This window comes from Eulemur rufifrons, chromosome 1 (assembly GCF_041146395.1).
Source record: "Eulemur rufifrons isolate Redbay chromosome 1, OSU_ERuf_1, whole genome shotgun sequence".
Taxonomy (NCBI): Eukaryota; Metazoa; Chordata; class Mammalia; order Primates; family Lemuridae; genus Eulemur; species Eulemur rufifrons.
In genome coordinates this window covers 80676757-80698122 of record NC_090983.1, presented here as the reverse complement: position 1 = coordinate 80698122, position 21366 = coordinate 80676757, and the positions used below count along the sequence as shown (strand labels likewise).

General features: G+C 32.4%; 1 protein-coding gene across 2 annotated transcripts in view; it reads right to left on the bottom strand.

The window, feature by feature from the left end:
* Positions 1–21366, bottom strand: part of LRP1B (LDL receptor related protein 1B) — a 1768615-nt gene that overhangs the window by 926412 nt on the left and 820837 nt on the right. For both annotated transcript variants that reach the window (XM_069473041.1, XM_069473049.1), the window contains exons 4-5: positions 16198–16317; positions 12592–12720 (exon numbers count right to left, since the gene is read on the bottom strand). In XM_069473041.1, the coding sequence (XP_069329142.1) occupies positions 12592–12720; positions 16198–16317 (249 nt within the window). The remainder of the gene's footprint in view (positions 1–12591; positions 12721–16197; positions 16318–21366) is intronic.

Below are 21366 nucleotides of genomic sequence, written 5' to 3'. Positions count from 1 at the left end.
GGAGGAGGAAAATTGTCCTCATACTCCTCACCACTCCTCATATGTTGACAGTATTAAGACTGTTTTCTCTCTCCAAACAGTGATAGAGACCTGTATTTGTACATTGTATGATCAAAAAGTAATTTGATTTTTTTCCAGTTATATGTGTTATATTAATCAGTACTATAATCTTTGAAGACTGGTTCTATATTGTTAACTGAGAAGAGAAACTTGGAAACATGAAAATTCTCATTTTACCATATTCATAAAAATATCTATTTAAATTCCAAGCCACTACAACTATGTCCTTGCTAATATATACTTATTTTTTCACAATCAAAGATATAACAAAAGTATATTTATATACTTATAATAATATGATGCTGACATATAGTTGGTGCTAAATAAATGTTTTTAGTGTGAATAAAAACTTAAATTTTAAAGTTTCATTTAAACCTCCTATTCTTCCATTCAATTATAAGAATATTGATTTAGCATTAATACTTTCCTTTTAAGTGATTTGAGTAATAGATTAAGATACTCACAAATCAATATATACCTAACAAATATGTATATATATAACACATGCATCTATAAATGTATATCATCTAGTTATATTGTATTCTGATTTCCCTTAACTAAACCTGTAATTGTGAGCAATTATCTCCACTGAATGAAGTTTAGTAGGTGCACCTCCATATTTGTGAACTTAAAATAATTGAAAGAGGAATTTTTAAAATTTTACTTTTATTTTATCATATACAAATTATATAAAAGGTATAAAAATAAGAAAAATGGGCATAAAGTTAGAAATGACAAGTTAAAAATGCTAACAACTTATAATCAAAAACCATACAAACCTACATAGGAGGTGAATTACTTCTACATGAAAGAAAATGTAGAGAAATTTGCATAGAAACTAAGAGTTTTTTTTTTTTTTAAATCTAAAATTATGAAAAGAGCAGAAAAATTTGAATATGTAATATTAGGATAAAATTATTGAGTTTAAAAAAGAGAGATGGTATTACAGTATTCAAATACTATAACATGTTATAGATCAAAGTTAACTGAACCAACTAAAAATGTGGATCAAGTTAATATTATATAAGTAAAAAAAGATATAACGTTGATTTTTTTTTCTTTTCCAAAACATAATGGTTGAATTGATTTTTTCTTTTTTTCATTGTTCTACTGTTTTTTTAGTGGAAAAAAATTTCTTTACTGTAATGAATGATATTCAGAATAAGAACATATTGTTATATATCACACGAAACTATTTTGTCACATTTGATCCGTAATAAAAAAATAATAAAAATAATGTATGGATCAAATATGAAAAATGAAAAATGCATTAAAAGTTGTATTAGACTTAGGAAGAAAATATATAGTGCTACAACTATGATATAATTTACCTTAGCACTACCATTTATCATCACAATGTATTTATGCTGAGCTATTCTTTGATTAGATAAACATATTTAATTTTTTTGTCTAATATTTATAGATCTCAGGCATTTAACTGGGACCTGAAAGATACCAGTAAGACAATCTGCCCTCAAGAAAGATTTAATCTATTAATAGTAGAAAGATTAAGGTATATCTATGAAGATCTACATTTTTATAATCAAGTGTGGCATATTTCATAAAAGATGTAGTGTCATTGAGAATGGTTATATACATCTTTAGTGAATTTAAAAGTTCCCTGATGCTAATGGCATTTGATCTTAGCCTTGCCTTAATGGAAGTACAGAAATTCAACATGCAGAAATGAAAATAGGAAGTCAGGTGAGAGAAATAGCTTTGATAAAAGTACAGATGTGCAAAAGACTAGAATATGTTGAGGAGATACTGACTTAAGTTTTTCAGTTTTATCTTAGGTATAACTGAAGTATTTCTACCAGTTATACAATGCAAAAATAGTTGTATTTTCTGAATATATTTTAGGAGCCAGACACTGTACTATATGGCTCACATTTACTAGTTTCTTTTATACTCACAACATCCTTGTGAATCAGATGCTAATGTTAACCATTTTTATAGATTAGGAAACTGAGATATGTAGAAGTTAAAACTTGCTTAAGATTGTATATTAATAGCTATCAAGTAAAAATAACTGGGTTAAAACTCATAAAATTGCATAGTAGCCAAGGAAGTAGGTGAAGGACAAATTGCACACATTATTGAATGTCAAGATAAACTTATTTTTAATTTCATGTGCAATGGGAAGCCTGTGTTGATTTTAGAAATAGAACATAATGTGATCAAAACTGTACTTTAAGAAGATGAAGTCAGAAATAATATATAGGATACTATATACGTGAGTTGAATATAATGAGAAAGATAAATTTCCTATTTAACTTTCTAAATTGTTTTTTTTTTTTGCTTTTCCTTTTGTTTCAAATCTATTTATTTAGATTGACATAAATTTGTATATATTTACTGTGTACAAAATGATATTTTGAAGTATATATACATTGTGGAATTGTTAAACCTAGCTGATTTATATATGCATTACCTCACATAGTTATTATTTTTGTGGTGGGAACACTTAACATTCACTCTCTTAGCATTATGTTAAATGAAATAAGCCAGGCACAGAAAGACAAATACCACATGATCTCACTTATATGTGACTCTAAAAAAGTTGATCTCATAAAATAGAGAGTAGAATAGTTGTTACCAGGAGCCGGGGCAGTTGGGGAAGAGATGTGGTTGGGGAGATTTGGATAAAGGATATGAAAATACAGTTAGATAGGAGGAATAAGTTTAAGAGATCTCTTGTCCAACATGGTGACTATAGTTAATGATAATTTCTGGTATTCTTAGAAAATGTTTTTGCTTTTAATTTTTAAGTGGTATATTATAATTCATGTCAGATGGGAAGGTAAAATGTAAAAGTTTTATTTAAAAACTACCTTGATGGTGGTATTCTGGAGTAAGGTTGGAAAAGAGTTAGGTGAATGGAAAAGATATCTTTGTTTCTATTTAGATTGCTGCAGTGTGGAAAGGAAGAATGTCCATATGTGGCAACATTCCTACTGGAAGCAGAGGCCACTGGGAGAAATGTAAGGCCCAGAGAAAACTCTTCTATGGTTCCCCATACCAGGTTCTATATGTGAAATAAAGAATGGTATTAATTTCATTTTTAGTTATAAAGAAGGCAACCCAAAATTATGAAAAATCTGTGGATGTTGATATCAGATACCTGAATTATTGAACACACAAATGTCATTTTAATTTCTCAGAAGATAAGTAATAAAAAACTAAAGTAGGAGGTGTTGAAATCTTAAGTAGAAATGGGTTGTTGCAATAAAGTATTTCTAAATTATAATAATTGTTGTATTGTGGACAATGAGGGAGATGGAATCAAGAATTATGTGGAAATTTTGGGTCTAGGTGATGGGGAGAATCATGGTATCATTAAAAGAAACAGTAAGGAAAGAAAGTAGATCAGTTTTAAGAGAAGATGATGAGAATGGTGTTGGCACATTAGTCCAATGTCTAAAATTTTGCTCTGTAATCTATCTTTGGCTTTGTAAAAACTCGCTCAGGTAAACTACTGAACCACCTGAATTAACCATAGACCTTAAAACAATTTAATCATTTTGCTATTTATACCTTGCTAGTGAAATACTGGTACCTTCATTTAGAGAATATTTCAACTTGAAATGTGGTAAATGAGAAGCAATGAAATATATTGTTTCTCAGGAAGAAAATTCATTTTACAAGAACAACAAAAGTCAATAATATCATGTCACTAAAAAACAAAACAAAACAAAGCAAAAAACTTTTCATTTTGCAAATTAGCAGCTCTCATAATTTCCCTGTTCCATAGAGAGCTGTTCCACTAGACCAAGGAGGTATTTGTTCATGGTTAGTGTTCAATAAATGAATGAAACATGAGATACTGTTTGAATATGGACTCTCCAATGTTTTTTAAGATATTTTACTGAATTTATAAATTTACAAATGATAATGTATTTCAATAAGTACAATGAAATAAATAATGTGTTGTAATTATAATTAGGAAAAACAGGGAAAGAAATTTAATTGATAACCACTGAAGGTTTATACTAGTAAATCTCAGAATATAATTCATTCAAATTTTAGGTTATTGAATGAATAGTAGAACTAGCAGACAGTCCAGTCATGGCCAATTCACATTAGTTGCTGAGAGGGGTCCAATGGCTACTTAATCTCCCAGTCACCTTTTTAATCGTAGCCAGCAGGAACTACTTTAGCTATAAAAACATATTTTTTCAAGCCAGACATGTTCCTCTATGTTATAAATTAGTAATATTTGTGTTTAAAATGTAATAGATATGGCTCATTTGAAAATTGCTTCTAAGTAGCTCCTATTCATAAAGTAGTTCCTGTTTGAAAACATTGATCATCTAAAAAGTCACATTTAATCTGGCTCCTAAAAAGAAAATGCCACCTTGACATTGTCACATTTATTTATTCATTCAAAAGATATTTATTGAATATGGCTAGCTTCCTCCAGGCTCTGATCTAGATGCTATAGCTACATCAGTGAACAAAATTATCAAAATCCCTATTTTCATAGAGCTTACATTTTAGTGGAGGAGACATACAATAAACAATAAATAGAATAAATACTATTTAATATTGTCTGACAGTTACAAAGTCTATAAGGATAAGTAAACTACAGATAGTAATGGGGATGAGGGCTGCTTCTTAGAGAAGGTAGTCCAATTCAGAATGTATTTAAAAGTTAGAAACAAAGGGTTTGAGAGAAAGAGTGCAGTGAAGAATAACTCCAATGTTTTGGCCAAAATAATTTGGCGTAACATTATTAAGATGGGCAACACTACAGAAAGAGCACCGTTAGGAGAGAGAATGAAAAGGTCATAGAGTTTGATTTTCTGTTAAATATCTAAATGGAGATACTAAATACACAGTTGAATGTAAGAGTCTGGAGTTCAACAGAGGGGTCAGGTCTGCCAATAAAAACTTGAGAGTCTCAGTCTTTAAATATTTTTTAAAGCAATGGAAGAACGTGTGTTTTTATATCCATGATATGGCATAAAAGGACCTAGAGAATCAATAAAGGAAAAGAAGATATCTAAAGGACTGAACACTGCATTATGCCAAAATACTACAAATGAGGGTACTAAAGAAAAGTAAACTGAGAAAAAATGCCCAGCAAGGTAACAGCAAACTTCCAAGGATGTGCTGCTCTAAAAGGACAAGTATTCAAGTAGGAGACAATTAGACTAATTAGACAACTGGAAGTCATTGATAACCTTGGCAAAAGGTGTAACTGAGTGTTAAGAAAAATGTAAGACCACTGAAGTAGGTTCAAGAGAGAAGGGGAGGAAGTGGAGAAACATATCTGGTAAACATTTGATATGTTTTTCTATAAAGGGAAAAGAAAGATGGAGTAGTAGCTGGAGCGGAATATGGGTTTAAAGAAAGTCATTTTGCATCATGTTTACAACATGCATGTATGTTGATGGGTATGACCTAAGAGAAAAGAAAATGTTAGTGATTCAAGAAATAAAGAAGACAATTTTATGAGTCTAATCTTTGAACAGGTGAGAGAAGACAGGATTAGTATGTAATTGCACAATTGGCCTTTGATAGGAGAAAAGTCAGTTTGTTCTTCAATTCAAGTAAGAGGAAAGTGGAATGATTAGTTCTAGATTCACTGGTAAAGTTAATGGAGTTGGGATGAGAAAATTCTCTTTTAATTGCTTCTATTTTCTCAGGGGGATATGAAATAAGATCATCACCTTAGAATAAGAAGGAGGGAGGCAGATATATGAAAACTCATTATCTGGAGGTGGGGAAAAGTAAAGATTATTTAATATATCTCACTGTTTTCTGACAGAGCTGCCAAAGGATGTGAATATACAACTTATATTTAAGATCACAATTTTCTACTTTGCTATTAGAAAGACAGATTAAGTACTCTAAGTGCTTAAATATAGTTGATGAGTCATCAAGCTTCTAGCTACTTTACCAGATATGTTCTTTGTACCTTGATGGTATGTTATTCTAAACATCCAAAGAGTATCAAGACATAATTTATCTAATAATTTGGCCAGAATCATCTTTCATGGAAGGCACAACAGAGGCTGTGTGAGTTCTAGTACTAAGAAGAAATGCTCAAACACATTAAAAAATGATATTAATGCAACATATTTTCTCCTTTCAGGACTAAAAATGACTGTAGGCAGCTTTACTAGGGGGAATATGTAGAATATTAGTCATCTCTATTAATGGTTAAGTATGGGCTCCAGGGGCAGTAGTGCCCAATGGGGCATTCTCCAACTGCTGTTATTAACCCACATTTTTTCAATTCCTGTTGATTGCAATTGATACAGAGGATTCCCTGGAGATTCTCTGAAAAACTTTTTTTTCTTATGAAAAAAGACCTCTCTGTTGAACTCCAGACTTGCAGATCCAACTGTATATTTAATATCTCCACTTAGATATTTAAAAGAAATATCAAACTCTATGACCTTTTCATTCTCTCTCCTAACAATGTTCTTTCTCCAGTGTTGCCCATATTGGTAATGTTATTATTCTGCCTACTTCTCAAGTTTTAAGCTTTTTATTTTCTGAGGATATCAATAGCTATATACTTACTATTTTTCTGAAATAAAGCAATAGAAAAGTTGTATACGTATGTATATTCTTGCTTTACCTTCTTAACCACTTTTAATTTCTATAAATTTAAATATGTTTCATTTCTTTTTATCTTCATTAGACTTGTCCAAATTTAAGATAGGGAAAGAGAGTTAATTATAGACAGTGATACGATTTATCTCACATTCTAAATTGAGGATTTAATTAATAGTCTGATAACTATTCTGTGAGAAATTAGATACAGCAATAGAAATTTGTACTTATCTGTTGTGCCATTTATAAAAAGAAAGTTTATTGTCAAATCTAAAGCCCATAAATATGGCTATGTAATTCTTCATATCCAAACTAAAAAGTCCTCAGCTAGACTACAATAAAGATGTAAGTTATGAAGAAAATAGAAGACATACATTCTTTTCATGTCTGATATTTTCTTAGACTATGAGTGAATGAAAGGTGTCATGACACATAAAACATCATTGTTATGTTCTCTGCTATCAATCTTGCAACTGTTTCTTAGAAAAAAGCTTAGAGATGTCATGAAAGGTGTTAGACTGTGAAGATGATATCCTCTAGCAAAAAAAAATATAGAATATTCATGAGGAATTTTTATACCCCAACATTGGCATACTCATTAACAGTATTTGGGTAGGAAAAAAAGTCTGTTGTATAATTTGCATAATAGAAATTCCATCAGAAATCCTTGCCCTATCCTGACATAAAATGTGATTTCCAACTACGTGGCCAGAGAAGTTGTAGGGTACAAATATGCTATAAGATAAAGAAATATTTTTAATGGCCAGGCCATCTGGTCAGGCTTTCAAATGCAGCCTGGTGGTTTAGGCAATGGAGTCTGATGGCAGATGGGGGAGCTTTTTCTCCTTTTGTATTTGCATAGCAACCATACAGCTTTTACTGGGATTGTATGTTCATCTGCTGGGAATGCGGGGTGGGAAGGGTCCTTGATGGAGAGGACACACTTATGGAGATTATGCAGAGCTCCCCAAATTGCTATTTGATGCCAAAGCTACACTATAGCCAGAGAAAGCCCTGAATGACAGGACAAAACTGGCAAAATAATCCATTCTCTGAATTCCTGCCAGTTTTCTGATTCTCCTTTCATTGATGCTCAACATCCCAGTACCCCCTCATTCTGCTTCCTGAATGTTCAAGAAATTGCTAAAAGCATTCAATGAACATTTACCAAGTTCATACTCTGTTCCAGGCACTGAATTACTTTTTTGCCACTTACTATTGACCACAGTGTATATAATTTCATTTGACAGAGTAACGAACAACAAATCTGCATTACTATGCTGGTGCTGGTCTGTTAGGCTCACTTCTAGCTAATAGCCTCCCATGCACCATCATGTCATCAAGTGTTATTCACAGTTATGGCTGAATGAATGATAAATTATGCAGGAATTAGACCTTTGGACTACTTAAAAATAGTAAAAACCCGACATGGTGAATCATCTCATGTCAGTCATTCTGCAAGAAGCCATTCTTAGCCAGATAGTCTATTGAAACATCTGATCCACCAGTCTCATAAATTGGTAAGGTTACTAAAACTTAATATGTTACTGTTCCTGAAAATACTTACATTTTAATATGGGGTGCTTTAAAAAAAAAAGCAAGGGAATAACATTTTAATAGCTGAATTCCAAGTATTTCTAAGTGGCTGATAAGAAGATAATACTCTGCAGCAGGCACTTCTCTCCCCATGATACCAGCATCTGCCTATTCTCCCCACAAGCAGAATCAGCCCTGGCGGCAAACTATAGGTGAATCCTCCATTTTCCAAAAGAAAATTTTAAACTATATGTTAATAGATGTTAAATTGTCCTTAGAATTTTAAAGTAGGAACCATAGGACGTTTTATTTTGTCTTCCCTCTCTCTCTTTATTTTGAAAAAGAATTGTAGCAAAGGAAACAGCAAGTGGTATAAAAACATTCCCTCCATAATGCTGTCTAAAGGTGTGCTTCCTTGAATTATACAGAGATTTTGTTTCCTATTCTTACAATTAAGAGTTCCATTGCCTAAAGAGTCTTTTTGTTTTTTGTTTTTTCCCCCTAAATCAATGAACAGAAAAATATAAATTGTAATAGAATCCTAAAGTTTTTTAATGGGCTCTCTTCTCTCACTGCTCTAGTTGCTCCCTGGCAAAGACTTACACTGTCTCAGGGCACAATTTGATGCCCTGTCTCTGTCATGATGAGTATAAAATTAGTATTCTTTATTATGCAATTGCTTCAGTGCAATCAGTAGAGCCCTAGTGGTTTGGGAGAATTTGTATGCTGGAATAAGTGCCTGCCTTCAGTGAGTGGTCAGAACACTGAAAATTACATTCCAATGAGCTTGAGTTTATCAGGAGTAAAATTGCCAACAATTGCTAAGCTAAACACCCTTCATTTTTACTTTACTCTTATAGGTTCTGCATAAACCTGCTTTCAGCCCCAGGTGTCCACATTCAATACATATTTCTATATCAGAATCAGTCCAAATCACTTGATAGGAAGAAAAAAAAAAAGTTTGTTTTCAGATCTGACAAGTCATTATTAGAACTCTATTATCAGAAAAACGTGAAAATATGCAAGAAGTTTAACTGGGCACCTATAAATGTTTTTCAAGTTAACATTTATTGGAAAAATTACTAGCTTTTAATGTGTGTTCCATTCCAAAGTAATGAATGCTCGCTCAGGACATTTATATTCCGATATATCTCCTCCTGTAGAGAGCTATTCAAGTATACATATTTAAATTAAATTAAAGTTACTTTTAAAAATATATTTTGCTGACTTTTTTTATTTTAGAAATTATTTTGAGTTAAAAAACACTTACTATCAAGTATACAGTTGGATTAGGTTACCTTTGAATTTCCTCTCAATTCTGAAACAACCGATTCTATATTTCAGTAATCAGGGTCAATCTCACTAAGTGTAGAAAGGTAAAGAATCTGTCTGCATTACATGAATTAATAAGAATGAAAGACCTCCTGTCTAACATTAATCTCTTCCCCTATCTGGCACAATGTCTAAAGTCTCCTCTCTCTGTTAGAGTTATTTCTTAAAAATGCTCTTAAGGCTGATAAATTTTACTTGGGTTCAGTATTATATTACAAAGGAGGAATTACCAATTAACTTAGATTAATTTACTTAATTACTGTCAATTGTCTTGAAAATAAGACCCCACAGGAAAGCTTTGGGGTGAAGAACTTGGGAAGAAACCATTATATTTCTATGTGCTAAACTAGTTCAGCACCTTTATAAGCAGATTCCCAGCCAATTGATTCTGCCTCTCTCTGCCTTCATATAAAGAAAGAGCTACTTCTCCCAGGAAATTTTATCCCTTTTATCATCTTTTATGGTCTTTGCAGAAGCTCTTCTTGGGTCTAGTTATAGCTTCCCATTGCATCACCTGGGCTTCATATTTTTATATTGTTCTTTTTTTCTAGAGCTTGGAGATCCTTTTTCACACATTCATTGTCTTGGGACAGCCCATTCTGACTCTATCTAGTTTTCCACACTCCACAGCTTTTGAGACCCCTGAAGCTCTGGCTTGGAGGGAAAGTCAGATTCTAGAGTCCAATAGGATAGAATTGTAAAAAAAGAAGACAAAAGTGGGGCCAATCTCAGCAGTCAGGTAACTGAAAAGAGGAAGGGTGGTAACTTAAGACAAATGTGGCTTGATTTATAACTTTTTTCTAACACTCATCAGACATAGCAAGACTATACTACAATAAAATTTTCATAAAATTTTAAAACTGATGCAATTAACTAGAATTTTAAATATAACAAAAGCCAAAAATATCCTCTGGTTCATTTGCTGTAAATATGAAAAACCTAAAACAAAACTGACAGTTTTCCTCTTAAATTATATAAATACATTGGTTCAAATATCTATGTGATATTTAGAACTTGACCATGTTAGTTATAGACTTATGCCCATACTAGGAACTCATTTTCCTTAAACTATAAATCACAGCAACATTCCCAAGGTAACTGTGTATTTGTCAGACTTTGCAGGGTAATACTGTCATCCAGCTAAAGACCTAGAGGTAAAGGCATTTGTATATTCCATTATCAATTCTAGAGTTATCAAATTTCCTTGATGTAGTAGGACATCATCACGTACCATCCCTCTCTGTTTATATCCTATTATTGTCAGATAACTTTCTTGTGTAGAAAGAGAGAAAGTGCTTCCTTTATAGAGTTTATTGCATTATACTCTCCTTGTGTAGCAATATTGTGTGGATCAATAGAAAGAGGAAAGAACAAGCCTTCTACTTTACTTCATCAATATTTTAAATCAGAACTCTCAGTAGTGGGAAAAATGGAAACATATAACTTGACCTATTTTTTCTCAAGGATTGCCCTCAAAAAATAAATAAGACTTCATAAACCAAGTTGGCAATTTAAAGAAGTAAACTAAGAAGTTAAAGAGTGTTTCTTTGTGATTTTGTATATAGATATGTTTTCTAAATAACTAACCACACTATCTCAGGGAAATCCTTGAAATTATAACATGAGGTTGTGTGTAAAGAGAGCCAACAACAGCAGCTTGCTGAGCAAATCCAATGCTTTTCTCATCTGGCTTCAGAAAAAAGAATTCCATCTTATGCCTTACTTACCAATTGCTAATAAAGAGGGAGGACAAGGGACACTCATTAATTCATCAATATGTAATAATTTGAAAATACACAATATGAAACCACATTTGGGGGAATTTAGAAGCCAGAAGGACTATCACGCATAATATCTTCTTATATTATCCCCAAGCTCATTCAACCCACAAAAAATTAGATTTATCCCATTGCTATTAGTGTGTCTCAAAGCTATTTCATTCATCAATCAACAATACTTATTGAGTGTTTACTGTAGACTGAAAACTGTATAGAAACTATAGACTTTATTTGCAGGTAAGCAGTAAAAGGCAGTTCTGAAACATGAAATTCAAACACTGAAGAATGGAGCACTCATTTTAGGAATTTTAATTAGAAAGATAAGTTCATTATATCTTTCCTTTCTTCTCTTCCTTCCTTTCTCTTTCTTTCCCTCCCTTTTCCCCCACAATTATTTACTGAGTATTTATACGTTTCAGGCAATGAAATGTACTGAGTAAATAACAGTAAACAAATCTGACAAGTATTGTACTGTCATAATGGTTACATTATTCTGGATAAACCATATGATAAAATACATAAATGAGTCAATTTCAAGTGGTAGCACTATAAAGAAAATAAAACTGGGAAGTTATATAGTAATAGAGTAGGTATGCATAAATAAATAAAACTGGGAAATAACATAGCAATGGAAAGGGTATATATACCATTAAATAGAATAGATAGGGAAGGTCATTCTGAATGTTAATATTTTAGCTGAGCTTCAAATGATAAGAACGAAGCATTAATGTGAATATCACAGGAAAAAGCATTGCAAATAAATAAAACAGCAACATGGTTGAAGAAAGAAACCAGTGTGCTGGCATTGATACTAAGAGTGTAGTGGGGGATAAGATTGGAAAGGTAAATGGTACCTGACCCTTAGGCCCTTATAGGTCCTGAGAGGAGTTTAGATTTTACTTTCAAGGTGTGTGAAAGTTATCCAGAGATTTTAAGCAAGAGAATAACATGATCTGGTTTATGTTTTAGCAGATCACTTTACATGGAGTATGAATTTTAGAGGCAGAGCAAAAGCTCACAGAATCTAGTTAGAAATCTATTACAATAGGCCAGGAGAAAGAAGAGTAGTTCAAATCAATAAATCCATTTCTTTTGAACAGGTTTTTGTTAATTAGAAACTTCCTGTAATAGAAGGAATTTTATACTGATCAGTGACAACTGAAAGAACTGCTCTGGATTTCTAACTATAGATCAGCAGATTAAAATGAAGGAAAATCTTTCTCTTCAAAGTCCACATTGCCGAACCACGTCTCCAATAAAAAGAAATTGTAAAAAGGAAACAAGAAATTCTGCAAGGACAAAAAAGATCATAACTTACCATTTTTGGCCTTGCAAGACCTGTTGTCTGGCTGCATTAGGTAGCCTTCCACACAACTGCATGCAAAGGATCCATAGGTATTTACGCAGGTCTGGCTGCATGTACCATAAACAGTGCATTCATCTTGATCTAAAAGGAAATTTGGCATCATTTCTAAGGATCTTTATTAATGGGCATTTATTTTTTCCTCTTTGAAGAAAATTTTTTTTTCAAACTCTAGAAATCGATTATTGTTAAAAAGGAAAACCAACATCTAATAAATTTTTCCAAATCCACATTAACTAAAGATCAAAATCATTGTTGCCATACTACTTACAAGATAAAACATCACACTTAATATCAAAACATTTATTTTAAAAGAAGACTTATTTGCATTTGTGATAGGCAGGCTAGAAGTCGTTGGATATTTTTGCAAAATACAAAATGTACTCCAATTAATATTTGTTGAATAGTTCCAGTGTGTATGGCATTGATTTTTCATTATTTTAACAAAGAATTCATCTGGTAACATAGTTTTTAATCAACGGATTAAATAAGAGTTTTGAGCGAAGCTACACAAATCATCTTTACTAATTTAAAAAGAAGAAACTATTAAGCACTTATTGAAAATAGAAATTTTGTCTTAATTAAATTTTATTTTAATATTTGTGGTCCTTCTAATCCTTTCTTCTTTCTACTTTCTATATTCCTTTCCCTTCTCTAGCATCTGATTCAAATCTTTATAAATAGCTGGTACTTAATTATTCTTAACTGACCAGGCAAATAAAAAGACAACCAGTAAGTAGGTAATTATTTAGACAAATGTGTATTGAGTCTGTCCTATGTACCAAGCACTGTATTAATCCCTGCAGAAAGCAAAATTGATAAAACATGGTTCCTATCCCTAATTGATAGAAGTCTAGTGAAATGTAATTATGATACTATACATTTCCTTACAATAGAGGCATGTTCTAGTTACGATAGAAACAGAGAAGGGAGTATGCTATAGCAGATACTGTCTGTTCATATCTATCAGATCTTTCAGTGTGATTCTACAACTGTAGGGATCTTCATCTGTGCCTGAGGGCTCTTTCAATATCTTCCTTCTCCTGTGAGAAGCTCTGCTGAAACTGAAGGCAGGTCAGAGTTCCAGAAGGGATGATACCACCTCCAGCACACAACCATTTACTACTTGGATGTCCCTATCCTAGGGAGTTCTGCCACACACTTAATGCTTTAGCCAACCTTTGTTAAAGCTGGCTTAATTGCTCAAACTATTGGTTGCCTTTCTCTTCCTGTATCACCTCTCACTCTATCACCAAAAAAAAAGAAAGAAAAATAATAACAACAAATAAATAAAAACTTTCAGTTGAATCCCTGTTTCAGGTTTGGCTTCTGGGAAAAGTCAAGCTAAGAAAAGAGTTTACTAAAGGAAAGCAAAAAGATAGCTGAGTAGGATAAGGGACCATTGAAATTGAGAAAATATGCATTTGTACAGTATTAATTTGCACTATTCTCAGATATCTTCAGAGTCCTATAATAGCCAGCAGTCATGGATGAGTCATTTGAAGTAAGTACTTTTGGGGCTAGAAAAAAAAAAAAAAATAGTGTTTGGAGCTAAGTCTACAGTAGTACTGAAAGAAATTATGCCTGGTTATGGTAAAGTCCAGCCCCTGTTGATATTAATAACTCTTATCTATTTTCACAGATTTTTTTCAACTTTAATATTGTTGGATTCTATTTCAGTCTTTCTGATATGATTATGCTATCCAGGAGAGCAATATGATCAATGATTTTTGTCCTTTCTATTTAGCCAGAATGCACTGCAGTGACATCAATACAACTCCACAAAATTGGCCACAAAGGAATAGATGTATCATTACTTGTAATGCTCCCTTCTTTCCTCCTTTAAAGACAGAGAAATACCTGGAAATACAGTTTCAGAAAACCTAAATGATGCTCAGACCTGGCCATCAAGGAGCATAGTGAAACTATTAATAAAAAGAGCTCTTATTCCATTGGTGACTTCCAAAATGATTGTTGTGCAATTATTTACTAATGTTCAACAGAAGTAATTATTTGTTTTTATGCATTTACTTAAGAGATTTAGGAATCCAAATCTTCAATTCAGTTCCACCCTTGCAAAAGGAACTGTAAATACTGATTATTATAGGAGTCAGGTGTAGCCAATGAGTGAGAAGTACACAGCATAGGTATTAATATCTAAGCCTAACATGTATGAATGGCAAGGGATGTTTTGAACTGGAAATTTCATGCTTGGTCAAAGGCAACATTCATATATGGCATAATTTATATTTCTTATTATGAGGGGTCTAGTGTTGCCCTGATTTTTTCACATCTAACCTTTTGTGTGCAATTTTCTGATTGCTAATGTTGGTTTAAAATGATGTGAGTCAAATAAATATGCCAACTTGGTCTCCCTATAGTCAGATTATGCAGCCTTTGGGTCTGATAAACATTTAATAAACATGTTTTTATAACATTTTTATTATGCACAAAACAAACAAACATCAAACTAAAATTCAAGTCCCAGATGTACCTGAAAAGTCAACGAGCCTCTTCAGGATAAGAATAAGTGGGCTCTGCAGACCTTACTAAGAAGATGTGTGAACTTAAACAAGTCAATTAACTTCTCAGGGCCTCTCTTTTCTGTTTTTTTGTCATTGGGATTTTGAACAATATTCTCTCTAAGTATTCTTTCAAATTTAAGATTCTATTTTAAGACAAAAGTAATAATATTAGAGCAAAGGTTTAAAGTAATCAGCAAAGCACCAATTTCTTTGGAAGATATTTTATATTTTAGTGGCCATGGCAATGCAACTATTCCCCAAATACATAATAGACACACCCACACACCCACCCCCTCCACATATACACGGAGAGAGAGAGAGAGAGAGAGCCTATATTGTAGATTAGAAATATGAAGACACAGTAAGATAGATAGATTCTAAGTACCATATATAGTAATGCATATAACTTACATTGTGGACAGATTATATATATTTATAGATATATACACAATTGGAGTCAATAAGATGGAGAGGTGACCTAGAATTGTTCAGTATGACAGAGAGGAAACGTTTTGGAGGGTAAACATTTGCTGTGGAACATTCACAAAAGCAAGAATAAAGACATTGAAAAAAATTTATGTTTATTATTATTACTATTCATAAAATGCCAACTGCCAGAATTATCAATGCAAAAATTATAAATAGCATTACATGATTAGTAATTATTAACCTAACTTATTTAATAACATATGTCTACTATCTACTAGACTATATCTATATAACAGCCATAAAACATTTAGGAAGTCAAAATAATTAAATCCAATGTGTTAGCGGTTAACCAAAACATTTCCAGTGTTGACATTTCCCGATTTTGACATTATTGCAATATAAATTGAAAATTGATTGGTATGAATTTATGTGTAATGTTTATGTTTTAGGAGGAGTGTCAACATTTAAATATCAAGCAGCAAAAGAAAAATTAACATAAACACTATGGGGCACACATGGTAGGTGCTCAAAGACACAGTATTAAATTTCTGTTAACTAAGCCTCTATATAAAAAAAAAAAAAGAATACAGTTACATGTCATGCTTACCTTTACAGCTTCTCCTATCTTCTTTTATTTCAAATCCATCCTCACAGTAACATCTTGAACTGTTTCTGACTATTGCACATTTATACTGACAATTCAGCTGCTGGCAACTGGGTAGCAGTTCTGTAGAGGAAAAACAAATATAGTATCTATATTTAACTGAGAACATATGTGTATTGTTTAAATTTATGTATTATTTATATTTACTCAGTACATACCCTTAATAATATAGTTTTGATTGTTCTTCAGGGAATTCTATGATTACTCTGGAGAAGAAAAAAATATCTATTCCCTCTAAAATAATGTTTGTTTGCATTTGCTTGAAGCATTGTTAGTAAAATTTAAGGTGAATCTGTTTGGTCTCCCACTTTTTAGCTTATTGCTATGTGCAAAGTCACTAAAACCTTTCAAATTCTGGTAAATTAAATTATTTCAAGAGGAAAAATATGAGCTCAGAGGTTGATTTTGCCACCTATTCCTTTCCTATCTGACACATCAATTTATTTGCTATCTTTGAGGACTTGTTTTGATTTATTTACCAATCCATGTGTAACCTTCATAGCAATCAATGTAAATATATTTCATTTCAATAATTTATTTTTCATTGGTGGAAAAATATTAGAAAAATACTGAACATAATATATTTCATTATATCTGAACTATTTCAGAGCAAATGCGTCTCTGAAGAAAAAGTTAGCAAACCCTCAGAACAAATTAGGATTCAATATGATAAAAGCATGAAATAGAGATGAACTGACGGGAGCATATTCATTGCAAAAACAGTTTCTAACAGGAATAAGATTTTCTAAACTAGATAAATATCTGGATAGAATGCATGACTGTCTGAAAATAGGGTTTTTAATTGATTGTGATAAGACTATTGTTTCCTCTTTGCCCCAGGGAGAAAAATAAGGGTTTTGAAGACTAATGCTAAATAATTCAAAATATGTTAATATTTGCCACAAATTTAGCTGGTGCTTCAGAAAAAATTTATAAATTATAATAAAAAATAAATAAAAGGTCCAATGCAAAAAAGAACATATGGAACATTCCAAACTCAATACGTGGTATTTTACTAAAAATGTGATTTTCCATAGTATTTCCTTAGCTCAGTTTCTTTTCAATATTCTCATCTATTTCATACATTTTCTCTTCTTAAAACTCCAAATATCATTCCTAATATTCACTCATATATGATGATCTTGCTTCCTACTTCTTTGAGAAAATTAAAGCAAAATTAAAGCAATCATAAGAGATTTTCTAGATTTATATTTCATATCTACCCATCTCTGCATATTCTTGTCCCTTTGTCTTTCAAACTTAGTTGAACTCATAATCAAAGCTCCCACCCCACCTTCTATCCACAGATCCCATCCTATTCGCCTACCCACACCTACTAAAAGGTAGTACCTGTATTTCAGTTTCCCTCCTAATCACCATTTTTTTCCCATTTATATTAGGGCAGAGTTGACAAACTAGAGCCCGTCTCTGTTTTTATAAATGAAGCTTTATTAGAACACAGTCATACCAATTTTTCACATATTGCCAAGGCTGCTTTCACACTACCTCAGAAACCCTATCACCCACAAAAGCCCAAAATATTTATTATAGCCTTTTACAAAATGAGTTTTCTGATCCCTGTACTAGCACACTGTCACCATCAAACATGCTCTTAGTTTTCCCCAATTTAAAAACAAAACATCTTGACCTCATCTCCCCCTACTGCTCACTGTTGCCCAATTCCTTTGTTTCTCTTTATAACAAAATTCAGAAAAATCTATACCCATTGTCTCTCTCCTTCCCTGTTTCTACCATAAACGCACTCCATCAAGATTTCACCTCCTTTGCTCCTTAGAAATGGCTCATGTCAAGGTCTCCAGTGACCTCCACATTGATAAATACAATGACCTTTTCTCAGTCCTTATCTACTCAACCTATCAGCATTTGACATGGTTGGTAACTACTTATTACTGATACATATTCATCACTTTGCTTCTCAGGTACCACACTCTTGGCTTTCCTCCTATTTCACAGACTCATTTTTTGAGTTCCTCCTCCCAAGCTTAGACTGCCCCAGGGCAAAAACCAGTCTTTTTCTCTTTGTCTAGCTATATGCCACTTGTGAGCTCATCAAGTCTCTAGGCTTCCTCTCTATCTGGAACATAGCTGCAGAACCATACCTTGAAAGCTGGCTGTGCCTTCTTCAAATTCTAATTTTCACTGCTCCAATAACCACTAATACTTTATACTAAATTTATTTCTTCTTGAAATACCTAGAACAGTTTTGGTTTCCTATGTACCTTCTACCAATATACAAATCAACTACATCTGATTTATAAGCTTAAATATTGGGTTAATGCTAATTACATGCTAATGTAAATGCTAATAGTCATACAATGTATAAAGACTATTGATTTGGTTTGTAAAAATATACTTTAAATAAAAAGTATGGAATAAATGGTTCTTTGGAAATTACAATATTTTTGCCTTATACTATGGTAGTTATTTAAATTTTGACTCCCCCCCACTAGTATATACAGCTGCAAATTAAAAGCCTATTTTATATCAAGTTCTTTAAATACGCAAACTCTTTGAAACCTCACAATATTCTAAAATGTGTATATTATTATAATCTACATATTATATAGAAGGAAACTGATAGTTGATAATTAGCCCAAGATTACAGAGCAAACATATGACAGAATTGGCATTCAGAACAAGGTCAGTCTAACTACAATGCTCATATTCCTAATAACTTCTAATTCCCACCATATAATGTGGGCATGGTGGGAATCAAGGTATATTCTTTTTTTTTTTTTGACATATCATATTAGGCTTAGGAGTATGTTATTAATATAAATACAAGAAGTGGTTCAAGATTTTTGTATTGAATCATAAATCAATAAAATAGCTTAACTTTAGAATGAGGATTAACACTAGATATTTCTAGTCCATTAAATTAAACTAAATCCCAAAGACAGTTCATTTACCTCTTAAAATTAGATAATTGAGTTGTCAAATTTTGTTTGATTATGGTGGAATCAGTCCAAAATTAGTTTGAATCTTTATGCTACTTTTGTTCAATATTAATTGAGCACCTAGTCAATGCTAAGCACTCTGCAAGGGTTCCCCTTAAAAAGAATATTTGATACAAATAAAACCCAGAGGAGAACTTCATGAGAAAACCAAGCAGAAAAAGAGGCATCAACAAAGAAAACTGTAATAATCAAATGTATAAGTGGAGAACCTAGAAAGCTTCACAAAACCCTAAGGAAGAAGAGCAGTCCACAGAAGTAAACAGGGAAATCAATGTTAAATTCTTTGAGAAATATACATAGATGAAGCCTACAGTTCTACTGGATTTCCTAATAGGATCAATTAAGGCCTTTAAAAAGCATTTCAGTGAAGCAATGAGGACAAAAGTGAATGTAGTAAGGGGTTGGGACAGAAAGAGGAAGCAGGAAACGTTTCTCTTAGAAAAGACTTAGATTTGGTTATAGTATAAAGAGAACAAAGATAGTGATATGATCTAATTTATTTAGTCTCTACCTTAAGGCAGACATATGAACTCAGTGATTTAAATGTATTAACTTTTCCATTTTAATCCCTGAAGCTAAATTCCATATCTTCAGAAACATCTAAGTACTATGGGTCACATCTTTTGCTCTTTCCATTGTGAAATATTTGGAGAATGGAGAGTACAGTCCACACTGAAAAGAGTTACCAACCTGGGGCTAGTGATGGGGAGAATTGAAGAGAAATAGAAAACGGGAAGAAAAAATGGGTCTGGAAAACCAGATCTCAAACATTGTTTTGGGTATTAGGTGGGGATCTAGTGGCTGAAAATTGCAAAATAGACAAGGGCAATTTTGCTTTTGGTTTTGTAGCTGTCCCCAACACTTTTGGCACCAGGGATTGTTTTCATGGAAGACAATTTTTCCATGGATAGGGAAGCTGGAGATAGTTTGGGGATGATTCAAGCACATTACATTTATTGTGTACTTTATTTCTATTATTATTACATTGTAATATAAAATGAAATAATTATACAACTCACCCTAGGTTGGGGACCCCTGGTTTATTGGATTTATCATGTATAAGGATTTGTGTATGCGCAGAGTGATGATAGGGAGATAATTAAACAGTATACGATATTAGGTGAAATGGTAAATATTGATTCTGTTAACAGATCATAAAGAACCATGAACTAGCAACATGAAAATTAAAATTTAAAATTTGGCTTGACTGTAAAGGCAATACCAATTATTGTAAACTTATCTATTTGAACTACTTAGCATTTATGCTTAATTACATGTTAATACTACAATGACTGTGTATGTAATTAAAAGTACATTAGATGGATTTTGTTAGAAAGCTTATTTGAGTACAACAGAAAATTTTGTACTTGGATAATTAGTCTTCACCAAGTGCCTTTCATGAAACATAGCTCAAGCAACATTATCGTTGGTTTGGATCATAGACTGCAGTAGGAAGACCACTAGCATATAAGGGAATGAAACAGGTAAATGAGAACACAGACATGTAAATGTAGTATCTGATCTCTATTCAGATTTTATGATATTCCAGCATTATCACAAAATTTTTGATTAAAGGAGAGGAGCTACTATTTCATAAATCAAATCTAATCCAGTTGATTAATATTCTCCTGACACAGATCCATTTTGTTCTGTTTTTAAGTAATCTTTTTAAGTCTTTATCAAAGTTGTAAGGGAGAATAAGTTGCATAGGAGAATACATTCAAAACGTGAGTATACCTTCTTTATCAAATGCAAGTTAACAGTTTATAAGTGGTGGGTTAGCTTTGAGGCATCCAAATTTCTAAACCATTCTTTGTCTTAGAAATAGATTGAAGAAATATATTTCTGAATTTGTGTTATGAATAAAAAGTAACAGGGAGTCTAGAGGAACAAAAATGAATTTATGATAAATTTGAGATCTCTTTCACCACTATGTTTACTCTACTTTATGATAGTAGAGTATTATGTCAAAGCCCTGGACTCTGGAGCAACAGTGCCTTAATTCCAACCCTGGTTTTAGTAGTTCCAGGATGTGCGAGTGTGGCAGACAAGAGCTAAATGTCCATCAATCCTGTTTCCTCTTCCTGGGCAAATAAAAAGATGACATTTCCCAGTTGACTTGCAGTTAAGTTGG